We start from the raw sequence: 23,779 nt of genomic DNA on the forward strand, positions 1-23,779 counted from the left end.
TTGTTGATCACGGTAAGTCACCCACGTAGCATTCAAAGCACTGAAATAAACCTGTTGCACAACTTAGTGGCGCACAGTAATGGAAAATCTTACTAAAAGCGTCATGAGATTGAAGTGTTCGTGAAGTGTCTGTGATGAAGGTAATGCCAACCAGCCAGCCCACAGTCCTATGATACAAAAGACCTGCGTGGTATGAACAGGGGCGTAACCAGGAATACGTAATGGAGGGAGCACATCTCAGAAACTTTCACTTAAAGGGATTTTAGCGTGCGAACCGCAGGCACGCATAATCTCTTGCATGTGGTGAAAAAGCAGCGCGTGTTCCCGACTGCAATGTTTTTGCGCATTTACCCGGAATGTCTAGTTGCCAACATCTAGTCACGTATGCATGAATCAATGCTTGTCACACATTTGGTAAGGTGGGGAAGGTGGGGACACGTGCACTCGTGGCACACATAGTAGCACACGTGCGCACTTGTGCTATGACAAAACGCTATATAGTGCACACACCACTGGGGCTATGACAAAACGCTATATAGGCGTTGTGTGCACGGGGCCTTAACATTTTGGGGTTAACCGTCTTCACTATTGTCACGTTACAGGAACATAGAACTACGGTAAACAAAAGCTGGGGTATACCGCGACCCCGTTAAACAGCTGGGCGACGCGATCTGGGTGTGGCGCCAGCTGATTTGCCCAGGCTCAGACAGCCGCAGGACAGTCTGGGCGCCAGTCAGACCGGCCCCCGTCCGAAGCACCTGAGCACCTGATAAGGTTTTCTCCCCGCCCATAACAGGCTACAGCCACGGCGGCGTGGCCTAGAGGCGCGCGCAGGCACTGTCCGACCGCAGCGCGTCTCAGGCAGTGACCTCGCCTAAACATAGCCAGCCCGCCTGACTTGGCGCTGGTCCAACGGTGACGTCGTGAAGCGCCTCACCTGCGGCAGAGGTCGGCGGTGTTGCTGAGCTGCGCTGCGGCCCAGCTGATCAGTCTGTAGCCCCCGACACGTCCCTGCGCCGCCCTCCCACGCCCCGCACCGTTCACGCACTGTCCCACCGGCCGGCACGCGTCGCCCGCGGCCGTGGTAACGATCGTTTCTGATCCGTATCGCGGCGACGCCGACGATCGGCGACGCCCGTCGGCGCGTGCGCCCTGGAGCGGCGACGGCGGCGGCGGCGGCGGCGGGCCGGTTCGGACGACGCGCGCTGATTGGCTGGCGCCGGGCACACACCCACCAATCCAACCACCGGCGCCGGAGGTCGGCCGCCAGGCGCGGGTTGCGGTCTCCGTTGGCGAATTAATCGGACGGCTGGGTCGGACGGCGTGAAAGGTGGAACGCCGTGGACAGCGGGGCGTCCACGCTCTCGGTGAGGGGCGAGCCGATTCTCCAGCCCGTTCGACAACGACGCCGCCACGACGGCCAACTTTTGCACCACCCGGGCCCAGACAGCGGGCAAAATCAAACTTAAACCGGGTAAGTGGGCTGCTGCGATGTCACAACGTGATGTGCCGCGAAAGTGGGCTGACACGCAATACGCGCGGTGACCCTTCGACCACCCGCGCAAAACGGCCCTCGGTGTGGTTGCCACTAAAGTGTCGGATGCAATTTTACCTGCCACGTAGGGATAATAGCGGTAAGTTGTGGGCCTGGACTGCAAAACAGCCTCAAGATGCGTACCCTGAGGAGAAGGTCCCGGTCCTGGAGTCGCTGCTCTCTATCGCGATGACTTTCACAGACTACTTGGCCACGGGATGTACCAACACCTGAAATCCATACAGGATTTTTGTCCAAGTGGCCTCTCAGGCATAGGGCATCTCTGAATTCAATCAAGTGCCAGACGGTAAAAATCAAAACTTGTCCGGACTTGCTCCGAAATAATTCCAACCACTTTAAACATTGAACGGCTCATCCAGTGGAAAACAGGAATCGAGTTAGCTCTATTCATGCCATGGAATTGGTTACGCATTGACTGTAAGGACAAACATTTGAAAGCCCCATGCATTTGAAACTGGGGCGACGTTGATCGGAATAGCCCGTGATGAGGTGCGCCGAAATTGCTGTATTGCAGGCAAGGCCGAATGGAAAAGGTCAAGGCGTAATACACCCAGGGGTCTAGATTCTGATCCAGGGATCATTAGCAGGTCTGAAAGTGTTTTGGACGGTGGTCGTCCCTCTCACTAGTGAAGGCGGGCAGCATCGGCTAATTAACCTTGTACATATTTTTTTGTACGCCTGTAGTGTCCAACACAAGCAAATCCCACCAAATCAAACTTGCGCATATTCACGATTTCTGCGATGTTGGGTCTTTTGCCGCGTGGTCTGGTTAATGAATCGACCGTCTCTCAAAAGTTTAGGTTGCGCGATTAATTTCATACAGCTTTGGAAACTGTAATATCATTTACGACCATGCGTAATGTGCATGAGTAGCATATTTCAGCGCATGTACCAACCGCTTTACCGTCACGTTGACACCCTTTCTGGTGTGTGTTCCTTATCATTTCACATGCACTGAAGGAAGTGATCCACATTTGTACGCGGCTTGGAACTAAAATGGCCACCTTGATGACCTTTTTGTGCTATTCGTAATTCTGCTCTACTTAAAGCTTAATATCCCTTATTTTCTGCGCTAAACATCCGCGAAAATGGGGAAAGTTATATCAAGGAGAGTATTTCAAAGTCATCTTAGCATTCATGGCGTCATCATAACGTCATTAAAGTCCTGCCATTTCATAAGCCATGGGACGACCAAGGCCCATAAAAATATAATTGTCGTGGCGTTCATATCTGGCGTTCGTGAGCACGATTTCAAGATAAAACGGCAGTCAACTGGTTCTCAATCAATGTTGTTCAAGGTAGGATGACTTAATCAGATCAAGACGCATTGAGGACCATATTTGCTAAACAGAGCACCGTGCTGCCTGGAGCAGTCTTTCCACTTCAAACGTATACCAAAAGTTCTAAGTGAGATTGTTTTAACATGCCTGTTGCCCGTTGCAATATATTCAAATGTGAAACATTTCTTTTAATACCCGCGCGACTTATGTCAATACTAATGCATTCTGCGTTGATACGTGGAGTTAAGTACATCAATAGCACGTGGTGCTTTAGTGTCACGCAACAAATTTCGCGGTCTGCGGTGGTAAACACAACCTGGAGTTTTGCCTCTCCATCACAAAATCCTGCGCACGCTCCTCTTAAAAAATGCACGACACATACTCAGCATCTGAAAAAAGAGAGACCTGTTTCGTCAAATGGCCACCTGGAAACCAAATAAGTGAATGCAATGGAACGAGACCGTTTTTTTGTAGATATTCTTTCGTGCGGACCGCATGCAATAAGTCATCTTTGTATGGTAAAAAACAGATGCACGTTAGACCGTAATGTACGCGGGAGCACTTTGCCAGCATATCAAACAAAGTTGTTATCATTAAGCATGCACAAAACTTCCAGTTACCAGTAACGCAGCATCCAGGTTAACGGTTACCAAACAAGCGTTCGGCAATCAACAGGGGAGGGGAACAGGTCCAATGGTGAACACTGTCGGCACTGGCCTGAGTCCGATCCTTGATGAGGAGAGGGTCGCCAGTGACTGAGCATCGGTCCCCGGCACTGGAGACCATCCTATCGATATTTGATGCGCCCTGCGCCATCTGAGGTGGTCGGAGGTCCGGATCGTGACCGGAGGGCCTTGTCAGGTCGGCGCTGGTTAACACTCGACTCTCAGCCCGACTGAAGTCTGTGTTGAGGCTGAAGCACACCGTAGCTTCGTTTTCCGCACGCTTTGAAATCCAAAGAAAGACGAATGGTCCGCTCCAGATGTAAGAGGAGAACTTACACATTCTGCAGGGAAGAGTGGGGTGAGTTGCGTTATGTCCCGAGTAAAGTAGTATCGGGGCAATTTGTTCCAAATTGAGTCACTCAGCTGACCCACCAGCTCACTGAGAGCTTACTCTCAGAGCTATCAGAGAGCTATCTTTCATTGCTCCTCCAGCCTCATACGTGCACGTGATTTGGAGCGAGCGAGACAATTTTGTTCGTACATCGCTGGAAACTATAGCGATGGGTGTAAATGCGTGTGAAGGCTTGCGGCATACCTATCCCTATTTGAAGGCTATTCTAAGTGGATGGGAAGTACGGTGGTACATGCTGCAAAACATGTTGACGCCCTAGAATTTCAGGGTTGCGCGCACATTCTTTTAAAATGTTTGGGTGATGCGAAATGTGTCAGCTGTGCATGGAGCACACAATGTACCAGCAATATGTCACTAACTGACGCACTGCCACTGATTTATTGGCATGATTGTCATGCCTTATCCTCATCTAGACAAGTCTACAGTTATATTACCTATGTAGATCCACTAATTTCCACCCGAGCAACCGAAAACGAGGTGGCAATGGTCGCAAAACGAACACAGACTGATGAAAAGGGCAAGTATTTTTCATTTCTCGCAATCACGACGAATCATGAAGCAGCACAGACGAGCGCATTTGGTCTGCAAGTTGTAACGAATTCAGCTAACTTACATTGAGCTTGCCCCATGAAAAACACAACAGCACGGTTTCCCATTTGATATGATGCAATTTACCACGGAGTGAGGCAGGTTGTCGCATTTGAAACGGATGCATTGAGAAGCTTACCAAAAAACAGAGACGCTCTCTCAAAAACTTCACCGTGGCATACGTAGATCAAGGTTTCAGCTGTCTGCAGATACACGAATCTTAGTCCTATCCTCAGTAGTTTAAGCAGGAGGACACTCAGAGGAAAAAACTAATGCAACTTTCCCTACTCCCTCCCTAGCAAAAGCGCTTCGATGTGTCTGTGTTCGTTCAGGAGTATTCACATGACAATGCGATCCGTTGTCTCGGATTGTGTGTGCAGTGGATGTCAAGATAGATGGTGCTGTACTTTGTTCTGGAAGTCGCATGTGGCAGCGATGTTCTACGCAGTGGTCTTAGCGGTGAATTAGTATATGAGGTGATGCAGCGCGGTTCCAAAAGGCGATAATAACGCGGTAGGAGCGAAGTGCAATTGGAGGGCATGGTATATGTACTCGCCTTGTCGCAGGAAACCCGTGGCTTCCGGTTGTCATACGATGTTTTGCCAGGCCAAGTAGTGCGGACTGAGCTGAAACAACTTAAGATGAGCATGGAACTGAATATTATTCTTTTGTAAGTTTCAATGGGAAAAACACATTTTTGTATATGCCGTGAATCTATAAAATTGCATGCACTGAGCTTGTCTTGTCCTTTTCATTGTCGTTTCTCTACTTCGGGATATTTGGCAAAGGGCACATAGGAAGTTTTGCTTTCATATCTTACCTCGTCTGTCAAGTTACCTTCACAGGGGACAAATATTGCTGTTGGTGTGATGACCTCAGACTCTGGATACTGCTGGCCTGCTCTTGCTCTGAAATGCTTTACAATCCCGCCGATGTCAGCGCATGACCCTTTGCCGTGATGAAATCTGCACACTGTCGCCGTGCTGTGTTGCATAATGTCGTTCATGGTTCAGTAGCTTTTGGATGTCTTACCATTTTCCTCTTTTGTATGTCACCGCCTGATGAATAGTAGCTGAGGCGTTTTCCCAGTGGTAGCCTTGGACTGAATTTTCAAAAACAATAAAACCGTTTTCGGAGAATGCTGCCAAAACAGCTGCCTCGTATGGGTAAAGGTGAGCTTGGTTTTCTCGAGATAGTGGGCTTGACGGGCTGTGTGATAAAGTGGTGCTGTAGCAATGCAATAAGGAATGCTGTCGTGGTTTCAAAAAGTTTACTAAATCTGGCAGACTGTAGCACACTGTTTTTGCTCCATTCCATCAACGTCAGCTAGTTGGTATGTTATTCAGATGACCTCACTCGAGCACGTGTTTCCGGGCAGTTGACGCAGTTTATAACCACTTACGAGCCATTTTCTAATGAGCATACAGTTTTTGTAGTCAGTTTCACGATAGTGCAGCCATGGTTTACTGATATAACCATAGCTTCTTGATTTGGTTATTAAGAAACCACATACATTGAATGAGTGTCGCTAGTGCATGCAACTACACACCACAGGGATTCAGGGAAGCAAGTTTGGAGAATCCGGCGTTACCTTGCATTTCAATTTTATACTTGTCACCGACTGATACAAGCCTCAGACGCAAACAGCGATAAAAAAGAAGCGCATTGGTAACAGGAAGTACCCTTTCACGTGTCTGTATATGCTTCATTTTCCACGCGTAAACGCAAATCTGGGTTTTTGAAGCACCAAAACTTCTCAAAATCACTGGGTGTGGGACCTTCTTTCCAGGCCAATCTAACGCCGCTACTTAAGCCACAACGGAGATCCCCGGTGCCCTTGTGAGTGGAGAACAAGGCTGATATCCGCGACGCTGTCAGCTTCCAAACAATGACTTCAGCTGGTAGTGTTGGCGCGGGCCGGGCCGGCCGGTAGGGAGCTGGGTAGCGTGCAGAGCCGGCCGCCCGGGCCGCCGAGCCCGCCGCGCCGGCCCGGCCGACTCTGATCGCCCCCGTACTGCGCGGCTACCATTTTACGTTTAGATTTTGAATTAACTTTTTTATTAAAAATTGTACTTCAATTGATTATTAATTTAGAAAATTATTAATCAAAATTGTATTTCTTAAAAAAATCAGTTGTGATAAAAGTGCATCATGACCACAGAGTTGTCGTCGTTTTACGGGGCCTGTGTTCTTTATCACCTTATTCTCCGGCGTTGTCACCGACGGAGAACGGCTGGACACAGAGTTCTAATAGCTGTGAACCAAAGCACGATATAACCATAAAGACGAAGTATTTTCCAGATCTGAGATCGCACTATATAAAAATATACTTTTACTAGCTGAGTTCGCGTGCTCATTCACTATGAACGGGCGCGGACTGGTGTTGCCGTCCCGTGCTGGCAGCAGCGTTGGCATCCCCCTTCGCGTAAGTCATGCTCGCTTTCACAAAGCCACGTCCACCATCCATCGACCACGTCTGTTGTCTGCCAGTTGCCTCTGTTGTCTGCCAGCCGCGTTCGTTCTAAACCAGCTTCGTCCGCTGTCTGCCAACTATTCCTGCTTTCCGACGATTACGCCTGCTGCCTGCAAGCCACGAGTGCTGTTGTCTGACGGCCACCTCTGTCTCCCAGGAGGCCGAGACCGACTAACCCACAGTCGAGGCTCAAGCGGCAACAGGACCTCAAAATGGCGACGGATTTCGCGGCCGGCTGCGTTGGAGGTGAGCCGACAGCGCGGGGCACGCGCCTGTAAAACACACGTCCAGGCCACGGCAGGAGATCGGGAGTCAAGCGACCTCGGCCCCGGAGACCGTCTCAGATCCCGGGTCAAGGCCGGTGGGAGATATTGGCTCCGTTTTGACTTGACGCGCATTCAGAGCAGAGGGAGCCGGCGCGGTTGGGACGGGGAGTAGGCGCACAGTTGAAAAAGGCCTCCCGGGTCCCTCTAATTGCTATAGGGAAGTGCACTTACGCCAGTGCGAATATTAGGGAGCATGCCCAATAGACTCACTTTCACATGCTTTACAGCCTGTCGCGATTGCCGGTGTTACTAGCAATCAGAAAACAATGATGAAATTACTGAGTCCTTTCAAATTACTTGAGCGCTTACCTTTCTTCATCGATGGGAAGATGGGAAGATATGACAAATGTCGCATGTCGGTTAACCATTATTCCAGACAGGCTGTAAAGTTGGTTTGAGGCCGAGCTTGACAGTTATGAGGACACCTTAAATTACTGCAAATTGACTCTCAACTGAGCCGGCCTCGTGTTAAAGAACACGTACGCCAATGTCGAGGGGGCCGCTCGTGTTAAAAGACAAGCCCCCGAGGAGTCAGGGGCATCCCACCCCGCATACGCTCATCGTTTTCGGATAAGAAAGATTCCAGTTCAAGTCAGCATTATGTCGCTTTCTTACCATTTGAAATTTTATCTGAACGAGACTCAATTTTATCCGTAACAAAAACTACTGAGCTTCAAAGTTTGGCCATCCGTACAGGCCAGGTACTCTCTCGACGCCGGACCAGATCCGGGACTTAAGTGGCGGCTCTAATCATTCGCGTTTGTTATCTTTACCCTTGCCATGAAAGTGGGGTTGATGCAACCGTCATTAAAGCTTTTTTAAAAGATACCTCTCCGGCATGTTTTGCAATCGCATCCAGATCATCCATTGCGCGTGTCGTGACACCCAAGACGTGTTCCTAGCTCCTCCTTTTTGGCGAAACCGTCACTATTGGTTTCAGAGCAGCGGCGGTGCTTGAGGAACACTACACGGTGATTTACAACTGGTGCGGATGACAGGCGGCAATCGACAATACCGCGGAACGCGCGCGGTGGTACTATATTGCTGCATTAATGGAGCCATATAGCCATGTGTTTTGAGCATCATAAATCTATGCTCAGCACACGTATCGATATACACCATTGTACTCAGAATTGAACAACAAAAACACCTGATTAAGCTTTGCGTTACCGTAAGGGATGGTCTCGTAGAAATGGGGTTTTAAACTTGAAAAAGTGCGATTTTCTGGGAAATTCGACCTTTGACCTGCCATAATGGGTTCAATCGTGAAACGTACAGCATCAAAACTAGCACAACTAGCGAGACCTGGTTGACACCAATCCACTGGTGCTTTCCACTAAGATGCAACTTCATTGATATTATACGATGATAATGTCATAATGAAATAATATTATATCACACTGTAATATTGCACTAGGCGTGTAAATACGAAATATATAAGCTATATCTTCATCATTTTGAAAACACCAGGGGTGTCGCATGAATTCTCCCCCACCTACTAGTCTGTATTATGAGAAACGACGATTCATTGTGTGGGTTAAGTAGTTAACAAAAAGAACCAGCGATGATGCGTTTATTACGATAGCTTCCTCGGCAGAGCGAACATGTTTCATCCTTACCCATATAGAAATCTTACGTCAGTTTTACTTGGGACGAGAGCAGGCTCGCCACCACGAAGAGACGACGCAGTAGCCAGACCTCAACCACTGACCGACAGTCAGGAGAGGAGTTGACTGCACCTCCACGGCTATTCCCTAGGAGAAATAGCCGGTGAGCAATGCCCAGCTCCTGGAAGTTTTTCGGCGAAATCTGGGTTTAAGCTCGTTATGTCACTGAGCACCTCCTTCAGCAGCGGCACATTTTCCCAGAGCTAGACACGATACTCTGCTTAGAATTCCTTCAGCGAAGACACAGTCCCAGAGCTAGACACGATACACTGCTTAGAATTCCTTCAGCGAAGACACAGTCCCAGAGCTAGACACGATACCCTGCTCAGAATTCCTTCAGCGAAGACGCAGTCCCGGGGCTGGACTCGGCAAACTGTTCAGCACCTCTTCAGTAACGGTGCAGCCCCGGAGCTGGACTCGTTACCCTGTCCAGCACCTCTTCACCAACGACGCAGTCCCGGAGCTGGCCTCTGTGCCATGTTCAGGACTGCCTCTGTGACGGTTCAGTCCCGGGACAGGGACCGACTCCTGCTCAGCACCTCGCCGGCTGCGGCGCAGTTCCGGGACAGGGGTCGACTCCTGCTCCACACCTCGCCGGCAGCGGTGCAGTCCCGGGACAGGGACCGTCTCCTGCTTCGGACCTCGCTGACTGTGGCGCAGTCGCGGAGTCCGGCGGCGCCTGCGGCCCGTCCAGTGCGCAGCGGCTCGGCCGGTTCGGCGGCGATTGTGAGGCCCTGCCGCCGACCTTCTGGCACCCACCTCGCCACCCGTCGACCTGTCGGCTCGGATTCGATATGACAGTTATTTATGGAACATCTGTCATCAGCTCGAGATGAAATCAGCGGAAGGCATCTGCCTGCAGCTGTTTTCAGTAGCGCGGTTGATGCCGTTCCTCAGACTCACAGTTTCAGCTGTTTTCCAGAAGCACGGTTGGTGCCTCTCCCTAACATCACAGCTTCCGCTGTTTCCCAGAAGCACGGCTAATATTACAATTAGATCTCCGGTGATCAGAGTTCCCTGTTGCCTGGGTGCTACATAAAGTGAAGTGGACCTACTCTGAAGTATAAAAGAGGCGTCAACACCGCTGTCTCTCCAGTCCGCTGCTGGTCCTCCGGTGCCGCTGGCGCCAGCTCGCTGTCTGCCTCAGCAGCTCGGCAGGTGTCGCTGTTGCCACCGCTTCCAGGGTCACTGGTGACTGTGGACAAACGATATCGGATGTCATCGGAGGAGAGCTCGAAACATGTCCTTTTGTGGCCATCGTCAAAAACAGCTCCTTTGAAGGCTTTGTGAAAATCCTGCGGCTTAGTTGCACCTGTCAGTTCGCTGAAGGTCAACTGAATAGCAGACGGCGAAATAGGATGAAATTTGATCGGAGGGTAACCTATGATGCTTCCTGTGCTCCCATGCACTAGTCTGCTCTTGAAGAGCTCTGAAAACCATGAACGCTGCATGTCTGTTTGCTGAGACTGTCCCTGCTCATCCATGTTTTTGAGATGCAAAAGCAACGAGTTAGTCAGTATTTGGCTGGCCTCGTATTTCAGACGCTATCTATCGCTATGCATGTACCCGCATCGCATACTGATACATTTGTTACGACTTAAAGGAAGCAGGCTGCTGCATGATGTTATCCTGCATTAAGAGTTAAGATTATTATGAATATATCCTGCTCTGAGGAGAGCGGAATGGTATGGTTGCCGGCCACGAGCACGGGGTGCTCGCTGACCGCTGGGGGCTCTGTCCACCCAGCGACCCCACCATCGGACCGGTCAGACAGGTCCGGAGCGGACGGCGCCGCCGGGTCTGTAGCCCTCCCTCCCTCCCTCCCTACCGACCCGCCTCTGCAGAGGCCGGGGACGGACTCTGCAGCCTCTTCCTCGTCCCTCCCCGCCCGCCTCCGCAGGGGCTAGGTACGGACTCGTAGGAGGCTTTGTCGTCCCCCCCCCCCCACCGAAAGTAGATTTGTGTTCGATTTTAATTTTTGCGTCGGCTCACGGCTGGCTCACGGATTTTGGGATCCGACTCAGCGCATGACTCACAGCCGTTGCAACTGTTTTGATTCGACTCACTTCAGTCTCATCGTGTGCGTTGAATCGCAGCAGACAGCCCTTCGCTGATTTTGGCATATGACATAGGTATTTAGGATGTTTGTACCATGTAAAATTCTCTCGTTTCTGGCTGAAAGTTGGCAAGTTTTAGTTGAGGTTTAACAAGATGTGACTGCCGCTTAGAAATTGCAATACCAACTTTGTGCACTCATTACAAAAAGCCTGATATCTAATGCTGCATGCTGTTTATTCTAACACTCCAAAATAAGGTGTGAATTTGTCTGGGGTATACTGTGCTTCCTCATGTTACCATTTACTGTTAAGCCATATGACTCACTCACAAAATTGTTAGAAATGGTTGGTTCACGATTCAGCGCATGAAAGTTACGAAGAATATGATTCAGCTCATGACTTAAAGCGGCATTTTTCCTAGTGAGCCGATTCGGCTCACGACTCACTTCAAAACAACTGACTCATAAGCCGATGATTTGTGGCTGAGCTCGAGTCGAACACTAATCTGCTCCAACGCCCGTCTGAAAAGGCGTCGGCCGGACTCCACAGGCTCCCCTCCCTCCCCGCCCGCCTCTGCAGAGGCGTCGGCCGGACTCCATAGGCTCCCCTCCCTCTCCACCCGCCTCTGCAGAGGCGTCGACCGGACTCCACAGGCTCCCCTCCCTCCCCACCCGCCTCCGCAGAGGCTTCGGCCGGACTCCACAGGCTCCCCTCCCTCCCCACCAGACTCCGCAGAGGCTTCTGCCGGACTCCGCGGGCTCCCCACCCTCCCCACCCGCCTCTGCAGAGGCACAGGCCGGACTCCGCGGATTCCCCTCCCTTCCCACCTGCCTCCGCAGAGGCTTCGGCCGGACTCCGTAGGCTCTCTTCCCTCCCCACCCGCCTCTGCAGAGGCTTTGGCTGGGTTCCACAGGCTTTGTTCCCCTCCCTCCCCACCCGCCTCCGCAGAGGCTTCGGCCGGACTCCACAGGCTCCCCACCCTCCCGCCCGCCTCTGCAGAGGCGTCGGCCGGACTCCGCGGGCTCCCCTCCCTCCCCATCAGCCTCCGCAGAGGCTTCGGCTAGGCTCCACGTGCTCTGTCCCTCTCCCTCCCCACTCGCATCCGTAGAGGCTGGGGCCGGACTCAGCTCCAGGAAACCTTAGTGATCGGGCTTTCCTGGCCAGCTGGATGGGACTAAGTGTCCTGACGTGCCTCTCACTTCTTCGAGTGTCTAAATCCACCGACACGGGACACGGAAGCCGGCACATCCATGTGAGATGGACAAGGATGACCAGATGGACTGAATGCAGCTAGGAATATTTGGGTAGGTTTGAGTTAACCGCCAAACTCTGCATTCGGCGCCCATTTAAGATCACTGGGTGCTTGTGGGATATACGTGAAGTTACCATAAGCGTTGGAGAGAGCAACGCCTGTTGGTTACAACTGAGGCGACGGAGTCAAGACTCCTTCCACTTAGAAGTGTTCAGATGCCACCCTCCAGGTCCCGGGGTGTGTCGGACCCAGTAATTGTAATATTTACGGGTGACGCATAAAGCATGACCTAGATTGGTGCACCTATCTAAGATATATTAAAGCTCGGGAAGACAGGATGACTATCTCTTGTCGTAAGGTGTTGTAATATGGTCATAATTTATGCTTGATCTAGAAGCGCGATGATATTAACCTGTTCTGTATGGAGATACGGTCATGTGTGCCATAAACAACATAGTTTATCGGAGCTACCATCATTGGAGGTGTGCGTAGTCAGCGTGACCTCTTTGTCGCTCTTGGAGAGATATGTGTCAGATTGTCTCTGTGGTAGCAATCGGAGTGATTTGACATCAGCACGTCTCTTCCGTCGACATGTGGAGATTGATGGAGTTTGTAATCACTTTCGTTCCTTAATGTTTGTCTGAGCCTCCACGTTAGATTCAATCAATCTCCACGTTAGATTTAAAACACCCTGAAATATGTTTAAAGCACTGAAAACAAGGATGCATGTATTTCAAAAACTCGGTTTCTCGATATCACGGATGGAGTGATTGTCCAGACTATCTTTCCCGTCTGGTATATTAATATGTACACAACGTTTCACGCTTCGCGTAAATGCCATTGTCGCCCGATAGACTTCACGGACGGAAAACCCAAAGAGAATGCTTACCAGGCAGCGAGGCCAAAGGAAAATCCAGCAGCGACGGTATCATTACCATATAAGAAAAGTTTGCCAGAGAAATTTAAAAGAATCTATGGGCGGTGCAATATCAGAGTACTCTTCAGAAGCAGCTCAACGCTGCGGAGAACGTTTACCAAAGTCAGACCACCGGCATATAATGAACGCACGGCGAACTGCACATACGACATACCATGCAGCTGTGGCAGGTCTTATGAAGGAGAGACGAGTCGCCCTCTGTCGGCCAAGCTGGAGGAGCACGGAAAGGCAGCCGTCCTGTGAGAGACTCTGAAGTCTGGCGTGGGAGAGCGTGCATGGTCAGACATCGATCACCGATTAGTACTGGATGGGGCCACCATCATCGACAGAGAGTAATGCTGGAAAGTCAAAGATCGAGGAGGCAGCGTACATTGCATTGACTAACAATCCCATCATGAAGCCAAGTATAAACGCCAGCCCAATATGGCGCCCAATTCAGCAAGGAAAACATATAAATATCCAGGAGATCAACGACTTCCAAGTTCTTACAGTTCTTACACCGATAGATTGTCCTCCCCGGCTATCTCAGTTGGTGGAGCACTGGGCTCCCAATCAGAAGACACTGGTTTGGATACGAGCCGAGGAGGATCCCAAGGAGAACATTCAGGACGTGACGTATGCTTGACTGAAAGCCAGACATTCTCCAGTCATTCTAAGGACTATACAGCTGGCCAAAACATGCACATACCAACACAAAAGGCGAGGGCGATATTCTGAATAATTACATCGTTTTGATACTAATGCCTCGTCCCAATCGTTTGGTAACTCTGATTTTCTCGGTAGTTCCCATGACATCGGGTATGACTCGAGCAGGCAACCGCGCGTCGTTTGCGCGCTCGCTCCGTCTGCACATCACATGACGACGCGTGGTGTCTGTGCGTCTGTCTTCACGTGGTACACATCGTGCATGGTACCACGTGGTATACGGTACCAGAGTATACAGTACCACAAGGCACATAGCACGGTACATGTAGCCGGCATGCGCCACCTTTCACTATGGAAGATACGCGTTGTCACCACGGTGATCTGTCTCGACGTCAGTTCATGTCACGCGGCGTCAACACGCCCGCCACGTCGTCATGGGGGACACATATCATCAGCACGCGCTGGTTGTCTCCATGCGAGACATGAGTGCTAGCAAATCCGCTGACCGTACGCCTCTTCGCTACGCGCGTCCCTTTGCCACCATAGGAGGTTGATCGGTGCGTCTCCCCCGTCGCCGTTGGAGACACATGTCAACACCCGGGTGCACGTCTTCCGGTGGCCGTGGGCGGCGCACGTGGCCAGCACATCTGCTCCGTCGGGACGGTGCGCCGTCGTCGCGGCCGACGCCCCCGCCGCCGGCGACGGCGCGACGACGGTGTTCCACGGTATGGTAACCGGCCCCGGAGCAGGCGCTGCCCGCTAATTGGCCGGTCCGCGGCGCTGGCGCGGCCGGCGGGGCCGACTGGTTCCGATCGGCCGCCCGACTGGTCGCCGTATCTGATGGCAGGCCGACCCACGCCCGCCGGTCTGGAAGTTTCCACGCGGCGGCCGGGCTCTCGCGGCGGCGGCGCTGCGGCCGGTCTCAGCCTGGCTGTTGGAGCCGAGCCGAGTCAGCGACTGGCAGAGCCCACGGCCTGGCGGAGCTGGCAGACTGGAGGAGCTGACGGGCCAGCGGGCCCGACTGACCAGAGGAGGCCACAGACTGTACCGGAGCCCGCTACCGCAGCAGGAGCTCGCTAGTTGCCAGTTCAGCAGTAAACCAGATTAAACAGCTGACCCAGAAGCTGCCGGTCGAGCATGCTGGTCACCGGCTGCTACTGCGGAGGCGAAGCGCGGGCATCACAGCAGTGCTTCGCACCACATCGTACAGAGCAGACACTGGCTTACCGTGGCCTGCTGTGTACCGAGAAAGTGCCTATTGCCGAGAAGCCCGTCCATGCGACACAGTAGGCCTCCTCGTCGAAGGGGCGTCTTTGCGGGTGTCATGATCAAGCTTTATGAATCAAAGTTAACCTTATCGACTTCACATCAGTCCGAATGCTTACACTTATTCGACGCAGACGCGCCCATTATCGTCACGCCGCCCTGGAGCTGTGTAAATCTGTGAGATCATGGGCGGCGCCATCACTCAGCGCACTCACGCACAGCCACGAGCTAGTACGTGCTACGAGACGTAAATAGCGACCGTGACGACTGGTGAGGCGCAACAAAAAGACTATCTGTCAGGCTGCACTGTTTCCTTGTCGAGGTCTTCGGATCGCGGGTAAACCTGCTTATGTCGTCGTGGGTTAGGTTCGGTTCAGCTTGTGAGAAAATGACATGTACGGATACGAGTGTGGGTAAGACGTTCACGAAGGTCGAGTGGATACTTCAAGAAATACCAGATGCTGTCACCGTTTGGGATTTTTTTTAATCACAAGAAGCCACATTCGCACCACTTTTGCAATTGCTGTTCAAAGAAAAAGAGCGAGTTTGGAGGCAAAGCTTCCTTTAACCCTTAAGTAATTGTGACTTGAAGTGCTGGAAAATATAAACTGGTGGTCTACAACTTGGCGCATTTGATTGGGAAATGAATGGTGGGTGGGTGGGTGGATGAGATGGGCGCAACCCTCTAACCTTTGTATGGATAAGATGTCCACGAGCATGGAGTGTATACTTCAAGAAACACCACGCGATGTCTTTTGCTGCATGTTTTTAAAACAAAATTATCAGATTCGCACTCCTTCACAAATTTTCATCAGCGAAAAACATCGACTTTGTAGACAAAGCTTCCTGAAACTCCTTCATAATTTCGAATTTAAGTGCTGGTAAAAATATCAGTGGTGGACAACAAGTGGATACCGCTGATTCGGGAGTGGGTACCGGGTGGGTATGGGTACAATCCCTCAGGTAGCATGAAGTTTGGGTAACGGAAATCTTACCCGTTGAATGTACGTATTTCAAAGTCCCTCTGATCGGGAGGTCTCAGCGTATCATGCATTACGAATATTAAAAGCCGCTGAGGTCGCCCTATCTCGACTGCCGGTCGCGATCCTCGGGGGTCGGGGGTCTCTCGGGTCATCAATGCACGAGCGAAGTCGCAGGAGGCTTATAAAATGCATTACACCAATGACGTGTTTGGCGTTATAGAGCTTTGTGTTTCTCACATCACTGCAGAGCAGGTCACAAAAATTCCCCACGATTGTCCGTAAACTTCCTCATCGTCTGTCTTGCTTGCTGTACCGCCACAGAGCATCACGTTACGTCACGCCATCCAATGGAAATGGTTGACGAAACGGCGGGCACCTTGAGGCCTCGCTATCCTCCGCTTTTTTACATGGCTTCGTGAGTGCTTGACCGCATCTTGTTGTGTTGCAGGAGTGGCTGGCGTGGTTGTAGGACATCCCCTGGACACAGTCAAGGTGAGTCCAACATCACCGCCTGATCAACATCACCGCTGATGCTGTGATGATGTCAGTGCTGTGATGACAGTGGACAGGCGCCCGCGCTCTCTTCCGCCAACAGCCCAACGCGCAATAAGAAAACCCGTGACCAACTGCGCGTATGACTCAGCCAGTCCCGGAGTACAAAACGGACCAGGGTGGTGATTATGAGTACGCGTTCAACGATCAGCTATGTGCAAAACAGATATTGGGAGTGGGACGTGGGTTGCACAAATAGTAAAAAGGTGTAGTTCCAAAGTTTGATGTCTGGGTGGCTCCACTAGGCTCATGTTGCTTAACTAGATGCTTGCTGACTTCATAAGTTAAGCATAACTTAAACGTTTTTGTAGGGATCCGGGAGAAATTTCTGAAAGGATTTCCATTAGAAGGAGCAAGACAAGCTTGCGGCATGCGTCTCCTGCGAAATGCAACAGTCTCTGGTAAAGTTGAGAACCAATGAACTGCCTTTTTGAGCGACGCGGTTTTCCCGTCCAAGCTCCTTTCCCAACTATTGCAATTCGGTTCTTGGTACAGCAATTCGCTATTGATGAGGTTTGCCCACCAATCACTGCACGGTTTCTTCCAGTGAGTTCGGGAATTGCAAGGGCAGAGCGTACTTCGCATGCAGATGACCCCAATAAAGCCGGTTTGCGGCACCGCTTGCGCTCTGGAGAGCACCACGATACCTCTCTGGGAATCACATTCGGTAGTGAGAGCAAGAGTCATTTGACACTTCTTGGGGCACTAGGGTACTTCTTGCCCTCGTCTTCCGTGAATATGAAAGATGCTTAAAATGATTCCTTGCTGATCTGATCCTGATTTGTCTTGCATTGGATACCAATTAAAATTATTCTTAACTGCAGTTGATTTTGATTCGTTTCGAATTGGATGCCAACGGAAGGAAAATAAACGGTGTTTAGCGTTACCTGGAGATAGGGCGTGGGATCAGAAGTGAAGCAGGTTAACTTTTCTCGAATATACTGGAATAGGTTCATGACACGCGAACGCCGGTGTCCTCTCGGCAAAAACTGCATGCATCATGCCAACCCTGCAGCATGGCCTCCTGCTGACTTGCTTTGGCTACATATTTCATCATCAGGCATGCCGAGGGCCTCCCTTTAGAATTCACTTAAGAAATCCTCAGCGAGGCAACAGCAGCGCCGGCGCGATTCGGCGAATGACAAGGGAGGTTTGCATAACCGTATTCTTCACACTGCTCATTGGTCAAATCTCCGTCGTGCCCAGCCGAAGACGGCCATTGGGGCCCTAGCCTGAAATGGACGGTGGATTTCGAACGTTTCGTGGTACGATCGGAAGTCGCCTGCACAGGTCAAGGCTCACCTAGCCTGGCAGAAATGAAGGACATCTGCAATACCACTCGACTTCCGTATGGTTCGAGGCATGTGTTTGCTCAGAGTTTGCAATCTGCATGTGTTATAAAGTACACTTTTTAAAGCGCGAAAGAGGAGCGTTGGGATATTCCGCTCACTTCTCTGGAATGCTTTTCAACTCCTTTGGCATGCTGCAAAGCAAGCATGAAACATGCCCGGGTTTTATTAGCTGTGGCGCAGAGGTCCTTTGCCGAGCTCCTGTCTCGGTCATCGTATCTCTTGGCATCGTTCCGCAACACGCATATCCAAGGCTCATAAATAAGATGCCCTTGCTCATAACTGACTTAAGAGCCACGCTGTCATATGCCGTCTCGATCTCTATGTCCTGAGAGCCATGTGTGTAGGCTCTGCCGAAGCTCGCTGGCCGTGGTGTCGAGCCGGGGTCTGAGCGGCACGTGCGCTGCTGCCGCCGCCGTTCGGCGCGCCACGGCCGACCCCGACCGCGCCGGCCAGGGGCCGCCTAAAAACGCGTTTCTCTCCCCTCCTGCGTCACAGTGGCCGGTGGTCAGGCCGGTCGTGATCAGTTGATAGCTGGCCGCCGGGTGGCGGCTATCCTGCCATCGTCCTCAGCGGCGCGCTCATCTGATTGGCGCAGCTCGGACCGGTGCCGGTCGCCGCCGCGCGAGGCACCCCTACCAGGCTCTTCGGTTGTGAACCCCCGTGCTACGTGCTTCACACCAGACCCCGGTCACTCGCCCCCCCCCCTCCCCCTCCCCACCGGCTCAGCCAGAGGAAGGCCTCTCCGTGCCAGGTACCCCCGGCCGTGAACTTCCCTACTGCGCGCTTCAGCCCGAACCCTTTTCCCTCGCCGCCTCCCCCGGTTCAGCCGCCAGAGGAAGATCTCTCTGTGACAGGTTGTTTCCGGGCAATTGAGCATCTACCATGAGGCTATGGCCCAACAGGATGGATGGAGCAGTCGCTAATCGGCCCGTTGACATTGACTGTGGCGCTAGACGTGGCCACAGGAGCCTGCTTTGTCAATAACTGGCTGATACCTAATTTTTTAAAGGTACGTACGTGGCGTTAAGGTATATTACCGGAGTTATTGATCCCTTGGCATATTGCAACGGCATGGTTCAAGGGTGAATCATCGTTAAAAAGGCCAGAATAGGTCTGTCTAGTGCACTGTGTTTGCCTGCCTGGAATGCTGGTCTCGGCTGCCCTGTTTTATCTGACCTTTGCCCCGGCAACCATGCCGCTTCCACTTGACCTGTCGCCGCCTGTTCGTACACCGCTTCTGCAGAGCACAAGCGCGTCCAACGGGGGAGGCAGACGCGCGCCCGACGGAGATGTACCCAACACGGGGCCGGCGGAACGGACAAGCTACTTACATAATCCATTTGTAAACGAAACATAAGTGCCTTCGTGACTGTTGGGAAGACACCACGCTGCCAGACACTTAGCCAGGCATGGTTGTTGATCGTAAGAGAGAGTAGTCCTATGACGTCATTGTGAGTTGGCGCCATGGGGCCACAACAGGATTGTCATGCCTAGCAACACTGAGAACAAGCTCTAGGCCTTAAACCACGGACCACGGCCGAAACTTCTTCGAGATGTAAACGGGTCGATTCGTTGGATTCTAACGCAGTCTTTATGTTTCAGGTGCGAATACAGACACAATGTGCAAGAAATCCGACGTATCGAGGAACATTTCACTGTCTCCACAGTATTCTAGTCAAAGAAGGAGTAAGTATTACGCAGCTGTGTGGTCAAGCTGCTGATCACGTATTTTGCATCCACACGCACTACTTCTGGCTTTGCAATATCGAAAAATTTGGAGCAGCCCTATCTTCAGTTACCGCCTGCCCATGATACATTGATGCTCTTGCCACTACACATAATTTGCCAAGTCAGCATACGAGCAGGCTCCTAACCTGCGGTAGACTTAGCTCCTTGATGTCGCGCCAGCTTCCCAGCTAGCTGCATATTGTTTGGTGTCTAACGATTGTGTAGCGTCATGCATTCGAACACATAGATACTGTTTCGGGCCGGACGATTGTCCGAAAACAGAGCGTGATAGGGTTTAATGATGAGCGGTGTCATAATCGCAAGACACTGGAATAAGCACATCTTGGCGAGCACATGTAGTTCATGTACATGTAGTTCCGGGCGGCAGTAAATGGCCACACATTGTTTGCTGCCTGCTGCCGCCCGCTGGTTGCCGAGTGGTGTGCATTGTGTTCATTTGCTGTACGTGTCAGGCGATCGCCGAAACCGAGGAGGCGGCGCTTACCTGACGGGATCCCTCGGCTGGCAGACGCGGGGCCTGTACCGCGGCCTGACGTCTCCCATGTTCGGCGTGGCGGCCGTGAACGCGCTCACCTTCGGCATCCAGGGCAACGTGCGCCGGCTGATGGCAGACCCGGACTGCCTGAGCGCCCAGTGCCGGGCGGGTATGATCGCCGGCGGCTGCCAGGCGATCGTCGTCAGCCCGATGGAGCTGGTCAAGAGCCAGCTGCAGGTGCAGAGCGACACCACCGGCATGGGCAGGCGCTTCTTCAGATCGCCGTGGGACTGCTGCCGCCAGCTGTATGCCAGCACCGGCTGGCGTGGTCTGATGCGCGGCTACTGGATCACCGTGGCCCGCGAGGTGCCCGCCTTCGGCCTCTACTTCGGCACCTACGAACTGCTCACCACCGGCCTGGTCGGTGACCAGCGCAAGAGCCTGTCTCACATGCTGCTGGCGGGCGGCATGGCCGGCGTCGCCTCCTGGGTCTTCACCTACCCCATCGACGTGGTCAAGACGCGCATTCAGACCGATGGCATGGCCGGCATCCAGCTCTACTCGGGCTACATCAACTGTGTGCACCATACATTCCAGCGCGAGGGCTGGCGCGGCTTCGTGCGCGGTGTTAACTCGGCCTCGATCCGCGCCTTCCCCACCAACGCCGTCACGCTGGCCGTGGTGTCCGTCATCTTGGAGCTGAACCAGGAGCGCAGGCGCGCCGCTGCCACCGCCCAGGAGTCGCTGCAGCTGCCTGAGGAGCCGCCACGACGGCAGCTGCTCGGCCAGCAGCTGCCGCTGGGCCCGCTGGGCTCGCTCGGCGCGCCGCAGATCACCGTCACGCAGATGACCGTGCAGATCGAGACCAGCGACGGTGGCGACGCGGCGCGCCGGCGCAAGGCGACCATCCGGCTGGACGGCCAGATGGCGCTGGGGCAGCTGCGCTGCTTGCTGGACCGCGAGGTGGAGGCTCTGCAGGGCCAGCTGCTGGGCCCAGGCGGACAGTCGGCTCTGCCCATCAGTGCGCAGAGGGCGCCCGTGGCGCCGGAGCCGACCGAATGCGAGGCGCAGCCGAAGGGCGGCGCCACTGGCGGGACAGCCGCTGTCACCGCGCCGCCCGCCGCAGCCGCCGGTGATGGCGACGAGGAGGAGGAGGAACAACTGGAGATGCAGACCGACGTACTACCCTGCCGCCACGTGCGCCGTGAGACTACTGTCGTCACGCACATCGTCGAGTACGATGTGGGCGACGACCAGATGTCAAGATTATTGGAGACAGCGGCTGTTTAGTGGCTCCGGGCGCACAGAAGCGTGGATGTGCCCTGCCGGCTGCTTTGATCGCGGTTCTGTCCTCGAATTGTCACAGTGACGCCCCGCAATCGATGTAAGTTTTCTCCACATGGTTTCAATGCCTTCCATAAGGGTTGTGATGCCGTCTGGAAATGCTCGTAATACTATGATCGAATGTCAACATCGCGACCGGGTGATTGCAATTTCGGTAACTAACACATCCGTCCCAATCCGTCCATTTGTACTCCATGTTGAATGAATGCCTGTTTTTTTTTTGTTCTTTTTTACGGTCGGGATTTGACCTGACCGTACGGCCAACCGTGCAATGACCTAATGTAGGAGCATATCTGCTGGTTAGTGCGTATTGTGCGTTGAATGGTTTGACGGCCAGGGGTCGGAATGGGGTTAGGGGCGAGGGAATAATCCAGTCAGGGTCGCCCACCGTTTGGTATTTTGGAAACGGTGCGGCGGGCAAGCATGTGTGGAAATGTTGCGCTCCTTGTGCCCTTTTGTCATGGTTTGTGGGCCTGGGCATGCTGAAAGTTGAATATGAAATGTCAAGACTGCTCTAAGCGAAGCGATTCCTTGCTCTTTTGCGCAATTATTTTGTTCTTTGTACGGGATGTATGGATTGACGTTCTTACCATTACTTCTGCATAAATGCGAGGGCTGGGTGTACAATGGTTTGGGTAGTGGACCGTCAGGATTCACATCTGTGTCTGTCATATGTAGCTTCTCCTGATGCGGTATGCGAAATGTAGCTTCTCCTGATGCGATATGCGAAATGTAGCTTCTCCTGATGCGGTATGCGATATGTAGCTTTTCCTGATGCGGTATGCGAAATGTTGGTTTTCCAATGATGCACTCCCGCAGTGGGGGCTGCTAGTGCCCGTCATTGTGCCTCCCATGGCTGGCAAATCACGTTGCACGCTCGTACCGTGGGCTGGTTGTGGGAAGGCTGCTGCATGAGCATGGTGAAGCCAGACGGTGGTCCTCACCATATGAGTCGGAGACCGTGGGCTTTGAGGTTTTCTGCGATGTTCTGAGGAAGAGGAGGTGCTTTTATTGTTAATGTCAAGCCATTTTAAAGTGTTTGATGTGTTGTTTTGAGTGATATCATGCTAATGCTCAGACAATGTGCAACTAATGGTGATAGTTCGAAGTGGAGAAATGAACATGGAGTGGTGATCTGAGTGTGCAGGAGTGTTTGTGTCGGAATGGTGTGACCATTCCTGCGCATCGGCGATTCCACGGACCATGCAAATGGTGCTACATGGGCAAACAGTGATAGATTGCATGTAACTCTGTTTTAGGCATGCATTTTTCCAGTCAATCCCATCGCTTTCCCGATATAACCTTTCAGGTACGTGTATTCCACAGATCTTGCACAATTTCTGCTTTCTCGTAGACTTGAGCAGCCGATGTAACCGGCAAGCCTTGAACGTTCTGGTGTTTTTTGTTGACTCTCATCGTCCAGAAGGCATCCCCACACCGCGTGTCATCTGAACTGCGCGCTTCTACTGACGGTCTGGAAGTGAAAGAATACCCAGCTAGCATGCACGGATGGGCACGGCAGATACGAGTTTGGTCCAAATTCATCCAAATTTATGACACTGGGACTCGGACTAAGTAAATGTACGGATGACCCAGCCTTGGACTTGAGCTTATAACGTGAGAACTAAGGTTTCGGACACCAAATCAGTAACTGAGTACTCGGGCTCCGATTGGCAAGAAAAGAATCTGGAAATCTGGTGCTGTAGCTAAGAAAAATTTCACTGACGCTTCAGACATCGATGAAGAGAATATTGTAATGGACATAAAAACACATCTTCTAAAGGCCTTTGTAATCAGTCATGTTACGTCACGTCATGCAAAGCTTGGCTAGATTAGGGTTGATGGAAATTGTTAACCAGGGTAATGCTTATTCCAGGGTGAAATGTGCTAGCCCAGAGTATGCCAAAAATGACTGATATTTTCTACACTTCCAGCAAGGCAAATCAATAAGGCAACAACAAGGCAAATTAATAAGGGAACAACAAGGCAAATCAAAGTTTTTCTGCGGTTTTACTTTCCAGCCCGATCTATCCACAACTTGCGGAACGCACACCTCGACAAATCACGTTCGTTTCCGTTCGTCGTTGCCACTTGGATAAGCAGATGGGCACAACAGGCCTCCAGCGTCTGGTGTTTCACATTATCAGTCGTTACATTGAAAATAAGCGACCTTAACTATCCCGGCAATAGTGATTAAAGAG

At 52.1% G+C, this 23,779-nt stretch overlaps 2 protein-coding genes across 2 annotated transcripts in view; one reads left to right on the plus strand and one right to left on the minus strand.

Annotated features, from left to right (window-relative positions):
* LOC119109547 (4F2 cell-surface antigen heavy chain) overlaps nt 1-1,132 on the minus strand; it is a 36,364-nt gene extending 35,232 nt beyond the window's left edge. The window contains exon 1 of the mRNA XM_037233212.1: nt 938-1,132. The gene's annotated coding sequence lies outside the window, so the exon portion shown is untranslated. The remainder of the gene's footprint in view (nt 1-937) is intronic.
* A 182-nt stretch (nt 1,133-1,314) lies between these two features.
* Nucleotides 1,315-22,718, plus strand: LOC119106309 (mitochondrial basic amino acids transporter). Its single transcript, XM_037229927.1, has 5 exons — nt 1,315-1,474; nt 7,131-7,219; nt 16,555-16,598; nt 19,613-19,696; nt 20,268-22,718. The coding sequence occupies exons 2-5, from the start codon at nt 7,186-7,188 to the stop codon at nt 21,522-21,524; spliced, it is 1,419 nt and encodes a 472-aa protein (XP_037085822.1). The 5' UTR covers nt 1,315-1,474; nt 7,131-7,185; the 3' UTR covers nt 21,525-22,718.
* Nucleotides 22,719-23,779: the final 1,061 nt, after the last annotated feature.

The sequence above is a fragment of the Pollicipes pollicipes genome, unplaced genomic scaffold (genome assembly GCF_011947565.3).
Source record: "Pollicipes pollicipes isolate AB1234 unplaced genomic scaffold, Ppol_2.1 Scaffold_2555;HRSCAF=2994_pilon_pilon_pilon, whole genome shotgun sequence".
Classification (NCBI taxonomy): Eukaryota; Metazoa; Arthropoda; class Thecostraca; order Pollicipedomorpha; family Pollicipedidae; genus Pollicipes; species Pollicipes pollicipes.